This window comes from Stegodyphus dumicola, chromosome X1, assembly GCF_044657685.1.
Source record: "Stegodyphus dumicola isolate Sdum_Otavi_A_Nest chromosome X1, ASM4465768v1".
Lineage (NCBI taxonomy): Eukaryota > Metazoa > Arthropoda > Arachnida > Araneae > Eresidae > Stegodyphus > Stegodyphus dumicola.
In genome coordinates this window covers 128795402-128810139 of record NC_140780.1, presented here as the reverse complement: position 1 = coordinate 128810139, position 14738 = coordinate 128795402, and the positions used below count along the sequence as shown (strand labels likewise).

The following is a 14738-nucleotide window of genomic DNA, read 5'->3' as shown; positions in this document are numbered from 1 at the left end:
ACATATGTCATAAAACAATAATTAAAATAAAACAGGCACTCCAGTTAAAGTAAGTTTTAATGATCTGAAAGTTTTCTACACATAATACATTAAAATTTTAAAAATAGTAACTTGCCTTTTTAAACATCTGGTAAAATATCTGGATGCAGGTATGTCATTAGCTCTTCATCATTATTCACAAAGATAACTTTATTAGCTGTATTGTCATCAAGCCTTAAAAAAATATTTATATATATATGCATGTGTGACACAAGAGTGGAAATTTATCAAAGTCTAGCAATCAATTAAATAACCTATTGTACAATAAAACTAAAGAGTACAATATCTGTAGACAGTACATTTCAAATCCATAAGGATTACATGAAACCACAGGTAACATGCAATGCTGCAAACAAGGAGTTTCAAAAAGGATGCATGGATAAGTAGCTCTTGCTTATAGATCCCCGGCTCCAAATTAACAAATTAATCAAAATGATAAATTTCCAAGTATGATCATTTTGGTCATGTGATATCTTTTGGTAAAAAAAAAATATATATATATACAAAACTGATATTTTTACACAGGTGACATTGAAAAAAGCATTAAAGAGGTGTTTTCTTCCCCTTTTTTGAAAAATCAGAAAAAAAAAAAAAAAAATATATTCAAAATAAAATATTTTTAAATCTAAGCTTTGAGAAGACTATATGTATAGTCTTCTCAAAGCTTATGATCCTAAATTTCAGTTCTCAGTCAAGGGTATCACTGATGTGACTTCATTCAGGCAACTGGGGGTTTGATTACATGTTGTTTGGTTTGTGTGAACAACTGCAACACTGGACACAAATGTATTCACTATAAACCTATGAGAAGCTTAATAGCATAAGACTACTAATAATATAAATAACAAATTAATAATCATTATTTAAATGCATAGAAACATAGTTATTATCTTCATTATGTGAAGAGCTTGCTAGCTGCAAGAGCCTTTCTAGCCGAGAGTTTCAGAGACTTCTGATGTACTTGCTTCATCTGATGTACTCTGAAGACTGATGTAGTCACTCCCTTTTAGATCCGACATATTTTAAGTTCTTCTGATCTGTTACAGTTGAAGATGATATAAGAAGAGCTGAAGAATCATTGGTTGATCAGCCTCCTGAAAACGAGAGGTTTTGATGACAGAATGGTGCAGATTGCTAAAATCCTTTGATCGTGAAATTATAACTTTTGTAATATTAAGTAGAGACATTACTGGACAATTTATTGCTTCTATAATGTCAGAACATGTCATTTCACACTTCTTAACATTCAACTTGTCGGGCAGTGCGTTTTAGATTGCAACTTGTGAGGAGACACTGCATACATGAATTTCTTACCTCTGTTTGGTCCACTGCACTATTCTAACAAGGATATGTCTTATGTTTCGGATTGTAAATTTCTGAAAACTACCTTTTATGCTCAAGAAATAAAAATACACATGTGGAGGTTTTTAATTTAAAAAAAAACACTCATATTCAAAAATTTTCACATACACATGAAGCAAGTTTTAAAACTTGCTTCATTGCAAGTAATTGTGGTAGAAATTAGCATTCTGTTTCCCCAAGAACTTTTTAATTTTAAGCCCTTTCCATTCTCTTAAAAGACAGACATAAGTAAAAATTTAAAGTTCATTTATTTTTATTGCAAGCTTCTTCTTCTTCTTTCTTTCCCTTTTTTTTTTTTTTTTTTTTTTTTTTTTTCATGTGATCAAAACTGTCATAATCTAAAACTTACTTTGATTCCTTACTTAATCAGAAACTGAGTCTGCTACTCAGCAGCCAACAACCATTTAACCATGCTCCTGTATAACGAGGATCCCAAATCAGTGTGGAATCTCCCCCATTCCCCGAAGTTCGGTAATGTCATGGTTTCTAGGCTCAGGAATTCAGAGACTTTAGTTTTGTGGAATTTAATAACTGTAATAATGGCTAACAACTATGAACATATTAATGCAGGCATAATGTTTACGAAGCAAAACTAAGAAACAGGTTTCACGTCTAAATAATCAAACCACAAAAATATATTTTAATAAAATATAGACATCACACATCCAATAAAAATCTGTGATTAGATGTTCATTCCTTTCCAATTATGTTGTTTTTCTCAGGCCTTTGATGTAACAATATGAATGCCGCTACAATCCTCCTCCTGCATTCTCCCTTTTCTCAAAGCAGGCCAATAAGACATCCATACTCATGCCTGCCTGAGCCCATATTGTTTTTCTTCATTTTTTGATTCTATATTCATAATTTAGGTTATGAATACATTGTCTCATTTAATAAATTTGCTTATTCCATTTTTAAGTACTTTTTTAAATAAATAAAATAAAACAGCACAACAAAACAAAAAGTTATATTAGAATTACTAAAAATTATGTCCTTGAACTGCATGATATTACAAGCAAGTTAGCTCAGAACAGCAGAAAAGGCATATATTGGGTTGTTCAGAAAATAATTTTGTTTATTTTCCACATGGAAAAAGCAATTTTCCTGTGCTAGATAAATATTTAATACAGTTATACATATATTGATCATTTTGGTCCAATACCTGTTGCCATCGTTCTAGTAGCAGCATGATTCCACACATAAAAAATTCTGATCTTTGTTTACAAAAAACAGATTCAAGTTATTTTGGGCATCCTTATTTGAAGTAGACATTTTACAATTTAAAAATTTTTGTAAGAAGGAATTTGTATTCAAGGAATAATCTGAAATTGGCAGATCTGGAAAATATGGTGGATGTGGTAGCACATCTCATCCAGACCTTCTGGCGAGAGAGCAGACTTGTGCAAGATTATAACAAAATGCTACACTTTCTCTATTGATCAATTCTGACCTTTCCTGTCTGATGATATCACTCAATTTGTCCAGTTGATTGAAGTACACTTTAAAATCAATAACGGAATTATGTTGCAAATGCTCCCTCTGCCCAAAAAAAAAAAAAAAAAAAAAATTTAACAATCAGACTAAAAAGACAGCAACATTTTTGTATTTATTCTTTTTTTTCCCATGATTTTCAACTACTGAAGTGCTTTGAGTTGGCTTATCTCTTTACTGCCTTCCTTGCTTGCCTTCAACATTGTTGTAAACAATTCATTTCTCAATACCAGTTATGACTTGCTACAAAAATAAATCATTCCCTTGACATTTGAGAAGCAAATCACAGATGTCAATGCGACAGAGCAAATCGCTTTAAGAATAGGTGAAACCAAAGTATCATGACTTGAAACAAAACTAAGTCAATTTCTGAAATTGACAAATTTTAGCTCTTAGTGATGTTCTGTTGTTATTCAGCAGTTTGTTTCAACCAATGCCTATATTTTGTTTTCAGCAACCTTCCAGCACGCGTGCTTGGCAATTTTACATGAGCCCGCGTACATCGTATTTTTTATGACATCCGTTATTTTACAGTTTTCGGCACGAAAAACGACAAAAATGAGTGAATATCGATAATAAATTTGTTAAGAAATAAAATATTAATCTTATTATTGCAAAATACAAATAATATCACATTCAAATATAAGTAAATTATTTTTAAGGTCTTATGTTAGTGAGATGGAAATGCAATGATGTATTTCATTATAGAACATTTTTAATTATTTTATAATTATATTTTAAAATCGAAGCTAATTTTAATATTCATCAAAGGCAAGTATAGACAAATAAAAAAGGAAAACATCTTGGTAGGGAAAAAAGGAAGTTTAGCATTACTTACATGGAAATTTACTTCTTATTGGTTACAAAAATGCATTTTAAATTAACTTTAATATTTTTATTTATTTCTAAAAAATAGAAATAAAAGAAAATAAGGAATGGAAATCGGTATTGTTCTCCCATCCAAAGATTTCCTTGTCTTCCTTTTCTTCATCAGATAATTCTTGAAGAATGCGAACAAAATCAGCTGCTTGCACATATTTCTTTGCCATGAAAACTTATATAAAATTTACAGAGCCAAATGTACTCAAATTAAAATAATACATGGCAATTAATAACAAAATTACAAAATATTTGAGAAAAAAATATGTTCCGAATTTTTCACCTACGACCACACGGGCGCATCATAACTTTTACGAAAAAGCTGGCACGTAGCACAAATGCCCAGTTAAAAAAAAAAAAAAGTCAAATGACTTCCTGTTGGCATATTCCATGATGTGGGGAAGGGTAGAAAGGAGGAATAGAAATGACATTCAGACGTCTCAGCTTCGATATGCGAAAAATGTGCATTAAAAACTGCATTTTTCGTAAATTTTGTGCATATGCTAGTGCTGGAAGGTTAACTTCAACTGCTATTCCATAATATGGTCTGTCTTCAATATCAAAACTAATGGAACAAAATTTCATGAGCCACAATTTTGGCAGCGGCACTCTGACAATCCATCTTCTCCATCATATGTCGTGATTTTTTTCTCGCTACTTGAATGGCATTTTTACAGAATTCATACACATTTCTGCACGTGGAAATTAAGGACAGGACCATTAATGAAAAAAACTAAGGCCTCATCAACAAATGGGATGTAAAGACACTCATGTCCATAAATTTGACTTATTTGTAAAGCTTATTTATTAAACAAAAGGTAAAGAGCAAAAAAAGATGCTATATGTTTGATATTATTAAAAAATTAGCAATTTTGTCTCCCTGGAGCAAATTACAAAAAACACCTATTTACAAAAAAACAATATTACATGGTTGGTATGATTGTTAATACACTGTATGTCTCGCAGACGGTGAAATGCAGTCCGTACAATGCCTAGGCATGCTGAGTATCAAATTATCGATCTGATCTTGGGGGATATTACACCACCCAAAAAGCAATGCTCTCCGAAGTTCCAGTAGACATGTAGGAAGAGGTTGACGGGCTGCAACTCGTCGGCCAAGCATATCCCACACGTGCTCTACTGGATTCAAGTCCAGTGAGAATGCTAGCCAGTCCATACGGGTGATATCCTCCGATTGAAGGCATTCGCTTACGATGTTTGCACGGTGATGATGGGCGTTGTCATCCATAAACACAAATTGTGCGCCCACGGCACCCAAAAACAAACGTACATGTTGTTCCAGAATGACATCCGATAGATTTGGCTTGCCATGGTTACAATTTGAACATGCAGGTCAGTTCTGGAACCCAGAATAATTCCACCCCAAACGAGCACTCCTGCACCACCCTAACGGTGTCCTTCAATGATGTTTTCTTGGTGGTAACGGGTACCTGGAGCTCTCCATATGAAAGTCCGGCGAGACTCAGACTGCAAGCTAAACCTGGACTCGTTGGAAAACATCACACAAGCCCACTGTTGTGGTGTCCACAATGCATGCTCTCTACTCCAGGCTAACCGCAAGCGACAGTGAGTTGCAGTAAGCGGAATGCATCTGACAGGTCTATGAGCATATAGACCAACCTGCCCTAAGCGTTTGTACACAGTTTGCCTTGAAATTGTCGTACCAGTGGCTGAAGAGAGCTGACGAGACAAGTCTGAGGCTGTGCTCCGCCTGTTTCTTTTGGCAGTAACTGCCAAATACCGGTCCTCATACGGCATTGTAACTCTGGAGCAACCTGTGCTGTAACGTCTACTCACGTTGCCATCATCTTGGAATTGTGGCCAAAGCCTGGAGATGACACTCTAGGCAGTTTCAAGTTCGTCTGATACTTCCAGTTGAGTACGCCCACATTCCAGACGGCCGATAATTCTACCACGTAAAAAATCATCCAAATGTGTCCTTTGTGTCATAACTATTGCACTGAAATGTGTTTTAAAGTGCCTGCAAACAATTTTACTTCTTTGCCTGTATTCCTTATATATCACTCTCTTACACTCTCGTCATTATGACGTACCATCGGTGTCATCTGGTTACTTCCTGAAATTTGCATATGATTCTTGAAGATGTGTGTAGTGATTTTACAGGTGATATATTTATTTTAGAGATTGATTTCCGCGTGACTCCGAATTATCCTTAATTTATGGACATGAGTGTACATTAAATTAAAGATATTAATTACACCTGAACTTCACTTTTGTGATGCCACCCTAAGAATAAAATAGATCCAAAAGTAGAATGCATTATTATAAAGCATAATTTAATAAACATAGTTATAAAATAAATTTGAGAATAAAATCTACTTTATAAAATTTATCAGGTAGCATTAAATATTTTACCCTTTTAATAGTTTAACATATTTGAAAACAAAGGTTAGTGACATTTTAATTATGTTTTACTAACAGTTAGCTTAATGCTGATTTTTTCTTTTATGTCTCATTTTGTCATGTACTTGCTCAGTTTAGAGGTTTAGTAAATAGCAGGTAGATTTTATATCTAACGGCATAGGTTAAAATGAGAAGGAAAATCATAATCAGCATCATTCATTACAGAAGACTGGCTGTTGTCACCGCTACTGCTCACCTAGAGAGAGGCCTGCTGATCAGAATAAACCTGAAAGCCTGATGTACGCATGGTTGGCAAGTTTTGAAAGTTAGTTGAGTTCTGCCTATGGAATAATGGAGCATGCACAAACTGAAGATTAGTTTTTTACTTGAAACTCATCCTCAGCACCTTCAAGGCAACACAGCATTTTTCATAATGGTGGCTGCATGCTTTTGCAAGTCTGATTTTCACTTCAGTTGATGATTAATTAATTATGCAGCAGATGAAATACACTTTCAATGGCTTTATGAAAAATGCTGAATCATTATCAAGCTGCCCTCACCTTTATGAAAAATGGTGGATCGGCATAATTTTTTAGGTTGGCTTCTCTGAAGAAGGCTCAGGTGTTTCAATAAATTAAACATTATTTTCACTGAAATGACAAACTGCTATGCATGTAAGGGAGCGGAGGATGCATGGCTATATACAGTAACACTTAAGAAAATCACTTTCATTCCAAACATATTTGAGTTTATTAAGCAGTTGAGTTTAACAGACAGTGAACTGTATATTGCAAACAGTGGTATGATTTTTAAACTTTTCAAGTAAAATAATAACTAACAATGAATCAATTTATTAATCCTAAAATAATAATTTAAAATTAAAATGAAACTAAGCAATTTTAAATTTCATTTTTTAAATTTTTATACAAATATTTTTATAATTACGTTCTTAAAAAAATTCTCTCTCTTACAAACAAATCAAACAACTATTCTATCTTTGTTTTATATTGTACAAAAACTGTTATTTAACTGCATTCTCAATTTTGAAACACTGCTGGTAACTTTTTTAATCACCACTTTTCAGTAAGAATTTTTCTTAGAATTCACAGCGATTTTCCAGATTCGATTAATAATGGAATTGTCATCACTTTTGCTGTCAGTTTCTGCAATGCTTTCAACACTTTGATATTAAGTTTTTATGCACCTCAATACTTTTGTGAACTAACATATATTCTAAAAATGAATCCTCATAATTTCCCTTAGTGATATACGAAACATTAGATTTATTTGTAATTTTCCTAAAGGCTTCTTCTACATAAAAGCCACATTTTCGAAAACAGTTTTTGAATGATTTTAAGATATTAAGCCCCTGCATTAACTATAATTTGCATAGCCTCTAGCAGAAATACCAACTTGCTAATCTCCTACAAAGTACTTGAATTTTAACAAAATTCAGTTCTCTTCATTATTTATTGGACACCTTTTCTGAAATGACATTTGAAAGCTTTCAGAACACCCTAGAATTAAAGGATGAATGTTAGAAGCTTTAGTTTTGTTAGTGCTGCAAGAAGAGACACTGATGTTTTCCAGAAAGAGATGTGCATGCTGCACAGTATCTAATTAGTAAAACTATTTTTTTCATTTTTCAGTTCACTGTCCCATTTCAAAAGAAATTAGTAAAAATACTATTTGTCATCCACAAAGCCTTGTTAGTATGGTAAGGTAGAAGCAAATTCTTGACTCCTTTCAAACATAGAGATTTTTCTGCTTTCATCAATAACAAATACTGTCATCTTAATTGCTGGATCCATATTGCATGTTAATAAAACAATAATTGATTCAGTTTCAGAAACAAACTGCTGTTTGACCTTTAAATATTAATGTGCATTCTAGTAATGTTCTGTAATGCAGTCCAGTTTCGTCTGTACTGTTTTGGGTGCACTAACTATGGTACCAGTCCTGTTGGGGGTTAGCATTCTTCTATCTCACATAAACTATAAGCAAAGCCACAATATTGCCATGTCTACTTATCATCTTGTTCGATTTAAACATGATCTAAAATCCTGAATCGGCAAAGTTCCAGTGATTCTGGATCTCGAACTTTGTACTGTATTATTCACAGGGCAAATGAAGCTTTATAAGAAATTTCAAAACTGTGATGTATAAACATTCAAAGTGCTTCTTCTCTTACAAAACAGGAATATTTTTAACTAAAAAACAAACATCTCAGTTATTTGGAAGGTACAATAATTTAAAACAACAATCAAATTAATCATTTTTCACATTTTTAGAAATGATCCTGCTCACATAAAACACTGGCTTTTCCCAGGAGAAAAGCCAGTGTTAAGCCAGTGTTTTATATAGACAATATAAGTTTTATTTAGGAAGCAAACAGGCATGCCCTGTAAATGTTTTAAGCAATTGGTTACAGTTCACTGGAGAAGCCAGAAATCATTTCAGTGTGAAAAGAATAGACTGAGATTTTTTATTTCAGGCAAAACACACCACAATTTATCTGTCCAAAAATCTATCCCATTTTTGACCACAACTACACCACAAGACAGGATCTGAGGGTCTCTCATCCCTTTTCCCCCTGTTGCCAATATCTCCAATGAATTTTTGTGGTGTTCCTCTTTTTCAAAGACACTACAGTCACAAATGTCCATGCTTTTGTCTTGCATTCAAATTCAAGCCCGCTAGTATATACAATCAGGCCAAACAAAACATCATATCACCCAAGGTTGGGGTTTCGGGTTCCCAAGGGAAATAGAGAAAGGGACATAATGTTCAAACACCAAAATTGAAAATGCTTATAATAAATTACATAAATGTATGTGTGTATATCCATATATCTACATATTGGGTCTTGCAGTTTCTTGAATTGAAGCCTCTTTCCTTCTGTTCTGTTACTGCTGAAAAGGAGTGACCATAACTAAAGCAAATGAGTATATATAGTCTTTTTTGCTCATACTGTGCAATTCTAGCATGTGTGTAGCATATATATATATATACAGTCAAAAGTCGTTAATCCGGACTCGTCAGGACTTCGGCGATTCCGGATTATAGATCATCAGTTTAAATCTCGTAAGATGGCATGCAGAAATTACAAAATTAAAAACATGAAACCGTAATTTATGAAATAAAGAACAATTATGATCTAAAGGGTATCAAAATTTACAAAAAAAAAGCTTAATACTTTATTAAGCATTTCTTTCAATGTAAGTTGTTTAAGTTGCTTCGTTTTATGTGATAATACTTTCTCCTTAATTCTATAAACAGACATAATTTCTTATTCAGTTACAAAGTTCCGCTGTTCAAGTCCCGTAATTGCTGTGCCGAGAATACTGACTAACTTGTCAATCGAAGTTTTTCCGTTTTCACTAACCTCTCTGTCACCTTCTTCGTGTCTTTATCCATTTTTTGCAGCAATTCCACTTTTTGTTTGATGGACGTTGAAACATACTTTCGTTTTGTAGATCCTTTGGGAGCTCCAGCATCAGAAATTCTATTTGACATAATCGAAAGTTCAAGTTTACTTTTATAACATTGCTCTTACAGTCTGCAAAAAATAATAAGCCGCATCCAATTCGAAGATTAAGGAACAACGCAATCATCAACATTAACTGAAATAGATAATTTTAGCTTATACCGTCCATTATACATTAAATGCGCATGCGAAAACGTATTCTGCACTTGCGCACACGCATCTGCGCAGTCGTAAAGGTCTTACGCGCACGCGTAAATGCCTACGCTGTTGGAAAATATAACTTATTGTAAACCTTTTACTGCATCATCTCTCCTCCTTGAAATGTTTATTTAGTTTAGTTCTTATTTTTAATGTAATATAGTAGTTACTTCTACTTCTTTTTCTTACTGCCACTGTTTGCGTTGAGAACGGATTGTTTCAACCTAATTGAGATGCAAAAACGAAACGTGATGTTACGTCATCTGGAAAGCTGACTCCTTCTAGTTCCTGCTTTCCTGGCACTTGGGTGTGCGGTTTCCAGCCCCTTCAGAAGGATGCGTGCAGTCTGGTGAATAAAGTTCCTTGGTTCCTGTCCACAAGATGATTTTTCCGGAATAAGTTCCTTGGTTCATATCCACAAGATGATTGTTCCAGAATAAGTTCCTTGGTTCCAGAGGCTACCGTGTGAGTGACTGCCGTGGACGGCATCCATGTTCTTCAATGAAGGCAGCATTTAAAATACGTGAGTGGCGATTCTTCGTGTTCAACTAATGCAAACGGAGTTAGGCCGGTTTTAAGTGCTTTCAAGAACTTGATTTAAATTTCAGGTGTTTTCTCGACCATTGATCATGGACTTTTTGAATGTGTAGCCAACTTCATTTTTAGGTCGCATAATTACTGTTTAGGACATTTTGTTTGTATTGAATGCCAGTGTTTTTGGAGATCAGGTAAAAATATTATTTGATGAATGATGGTTATATTATATTTTTCCTAAGACTCTGATATTGTTTAAATTTATTTTCTGTGTTTTTATTCTTTATTATATTGTTAATAAATTGGTTAGAGTTCGAAACCTTTTATTGTCTTCAATGTCTGCACAACATATTATCTCAGGGAGCTTTTATTGCTACTATTGCTAAATGTTTAATTTTTTAAACTTTGCTTTAGCATCATACGCTCGTGTGTGTCAACGCGGCGCATGCGCAGAAAGTTTTTAAGCTTTGAGGTCCGGATTATAGATCATTCCGGATTATGGGTGTCCGGATTAACGACTTTTGACTGTATATATATATATTGATGGAGTGCAAAGAAAGGAGAACTCAAAAGTTCCATTTTCATCATATTATGCTCTTTTGCTTTAAAAAAAGGAAAAATACTAGTCAGACCTCTCATAAAATTTGTGCTGCATATCGACAAAGTGCAGTTCCTGAAAACACAGTTCAAAAACGTTTTGAGAAGTTTATGCAAAGATATTTCAGTATCAAAGATAATTCTGCCCTGGACTAATATCCTTTGTAAACAAGGCCTTATTAAGGAAACTGCTTCTGAAACTCCATGCTACACAGTTCAAGGACTATCAGACAGATTAAATATTTCAAAAAGCACAGTAAATGATCATTTGAAGAAGACTGAATACGTCAGCTACTATGATGAATGGATATCTCATAATTTTAACAAAGCAGAATATGCTTGCTCAAATTTTGCCGTGAAATTGTTTGTGAAATAAAAAATGTCTTTTATTGAAATGACATGACTCATACCTAAAGATGAGAAATGAATACTACATTATAATGTTACAAGAAAAAGACCATGGGATAAGCTAAATGAACTTGCATTGGTTACATTGAAAGGGGATAAGTTGCATCCCAAAAAATGTAATGTTTTGTGTATGGTAGAACTACATATGAAATGTATACAGTCAAAAGTCGTTAATTTGGACACCCATAATCCGGAATGATCTATAATCCGGACCTCAAAGCTACAAACTTTCTGCGCAGACGCATGCGCAGAAAGTTTATGCGTGCACATAAGACCTTTACGGCTGCGAATATGCGTGTGCGCATGCGCATAATACGTTTACGCATGCGTGTTTAATAACGGATAGTATAAGCTAAGCTAAAATTATCTAAATCAGTTAAGGTAGCAGATTGTGTTGTTTCTTAATCTTCGAATTGGATCCAGCTTATTATTTTTTGCAGACTGTTAGAGCAATTTCATAAAAGTACGCTTGAACTTTCGATTACGTCAAATAGAATTTCCGATATATATTTACTAACATGTAAAGGATCTACAAAGCAAAAGTATGTTTCGAACTCCATTAAACAGAAAGTGGAATTGCTGCAAAAAATGGATGAAGGCATAGCCTTTGATTATCTAATCATTCCAAAATACGTTTATCAATTTCACGCTGCTCTGCAGGGGGAGGGAAACGACGCAGCGCGCAATGAATTGCAAGTTGATCTGTCAGCACTATCCTTATCTTCAGGGCAGATGTTTTTATTTTATTTGGCTTATGTACTAATGTAGTATTTCATCTCGATGCACTACATCTCTGATATGATTTAAATCAAGTTCCTCGTCATTATAATTCGCTTCCGATAGTGAAGAAAGTGACACATAGGTTATTGAAAACGAAAAAATTTCGATTGACAAATTAGTCGGTATTCTCGACACAGCAATTATAGGACTTGAACAGCAAACTTTGTAACTAAACAAGAAATTATGTCTGTTTAATAGAATTAAAGAGAAAGTATTATCACATGAAACGAAGCAACTTAAACAGCTTACATTGAAAGAAATGTTTAATAAAGTAAACAAATAAATATTAAGCTTTTTCTTTTTGCAAATTTTGATACCCTTTAGATCATAATTGTTCTTTATTTCATAAATTATGGTTTCATATTTTTAATTTTATAATTTCTGCATGCCGTCTTACCAGATTTAAACTGATGATCTATAATCCGGAAAAATTGATAATCCGGAATCGCCAAAGTCCCGACGAGTCCGGATTAACGACTTTTGACTGTATTAATGAATTTTTGTTCTCAAATTTGGCAAATTCAGAAAAATATCGTTTTCAAATGGCAGGTTTAAACGCATGAATTGAAATAAAGCATCCAGAAGTTACCAAAGTTTTAAAGGCATGAATTGAAGTAAAGCATCCAGAAATTACCAAGCATTGAGGTTCTGTTTTCCATCATGACAATGCTCAGACCCATATTTGGATGAATTTATCAGACAAAAACTTACTAAGTATGTCTACACTACCTTGTCTCATTCCTCATTTACAGACCTTGCCTTGTCAGATTTTTGAATAGCCTAAAGTTCACTTCTTTGGAATGTCACATAGCATCTCAATAACTTCTTTACAAATAAACCTAAAGACTTTTTTCCCCCAGGAGGGAATTTTCCAGCTTCGAGAAAGATGGAAAAACTTACAGAACAGAATGCTGCTTATGTGATTCAATGAGGGTTTTTTTTTTTTTTTTTACAGCTTCATTTATATTTATTATAGAAACATTGAAGAACATTCAGAATGAACCAATTATACATACACACACTAAATAAGCAAAACAAAACTGGTTCAAATGAGTATATGTAGAATATATAGCAACACTGCATATGAACTTATCCTATCTAGCAACATGTGACAGACAGAATAAGAATCTTTTCCAAGAAACATGCTTCTTCCAGCAGTAGTTTGAATGGAAGATTTCTATCTGCAACAATTGTATTCAGTGTTTTGTTAAATATATATAGCTGCAATATTGGAAAGGAGAAATTTGTACCAGCAGCTCTGTTTCTTGTATGAGAGGAATCAGTCAGATAGGCTTTGCTTCTGCTACTATACTTCTGTGAAATCATTCACTGTAATTCTGAGAAAAACATGCTTTTTGGAAAAGTTTCTTAGTGAACTGCACACCGACAAGTATTTTACATATCTTACTAATGCTTCCACCAATAAGTTTACAAAGTGATAGACATTTATAGAACTTCTGAGAGCTTTTCTGCTCTGATAATGGAAAGTTTTACCATTTAATTAATTTTTAAGACAATCTATTGGGTTGTTTGGAAAGTAATTTCATTTCTTCCCAACAGAGGGCTTAGTTGTATTTTTTTCACAGCCAACATCACACTTACACCACATAATTATTCTACATTTTGACAGCTGATATAGCAAGGCTTGTTTGTAAAAACGTTTGATTGATTCTATGCAGTAGTTTTTGGTTTGTGCCCTTTCAAATATGGAAAGTGAACAGCAGCATTTTCGGCATGTTTTACTTTTTTTACTATCGAAAAGATAAAAATGCTGTTTAAGCAAGAAAAAAAATTATCTGATGTCATGGAGAAGATGTATTGACAGATTGCCAGTGCCCAATCTGATTTGCAAAATTTTTATCTTGAAGATGCACCATGTTCTGGATGGCCAGCTAAAGCTGATGAAAACACAATAAAGGCATTAAATTCATGCAAACCGGCAAATAACAACTCGCGAGATCACTGAGAGATTAAATTTATCGAATTTGAATGTTCATGGTTATTTGAAATGCCTAGGTTTAATCTCAAAGTTTGACATATGGGTTCCACATGTTCTTAGCTCTCCATCACCTTCAATTGATCTTCCAGAATGTGGTGCAACTTCAAGATCAAAATTGCCGGATCAAAATTTTGCAACCAGATTCGACACTGACAAGTTCTATCAGTAAATTTTTTCCTTGCTTGAACAGCACTTTTACCTTTTTGATAGTAAAAACGTAAACTATGCCAATAATGCTGCTTTTCATTTTCCATATTTGAAAGGGCACCAACCAAAAACCACTGCATAGAATCAATTATACTTTTCCACAAAAAGCCTTCCTATATCAGCTGTCATAATGACTATGTGGCTTAAGTGTGAAGTTGGCTGTGAAAAACCATAATTCAGCCCTCTGTTGGGAAAAACTGAATTACTTTCTGAACAACCCAATACGAGAAAGAGCAGAAAATGAGTCATAGCACTTCAGATGCAGAGACAAAGTTTGAATTTTCACATATAAGCATTTCAAGACCATACTGTAACTACAGGAAATATTCCGATTTATGGTAGAGGCACTACATTAAGACATAGGTGGCATAT

General features: G+C 33.7%; 1 protein-coding gene across 3 annotated transcripts in view; it reads right to left on the bottom strand.

The window, feature by feature from the left end:
- Window positions 1–14738, bottom strand: part of LOC146993268 (uncharacterized) — a 115003-nt gene that overhangs the window by 12913 nt on the left and 87352 nt on the right. For all 3 annotated transcript variants that reach the window (XM_085807813.1, XM_085807814.1, XM_085807815.1), the window contains one exon: window positions 116–213. In XM_085807813.1, coding sequence (XP_085663939.1) covers window positions 120–213 — 94 coding nt within the window. In that variant the 3' untranslated portion in view covers window positions 116–119. The remainder of the gene's footprint in view (window positions 1–115; window positions 214–14738) is intronic.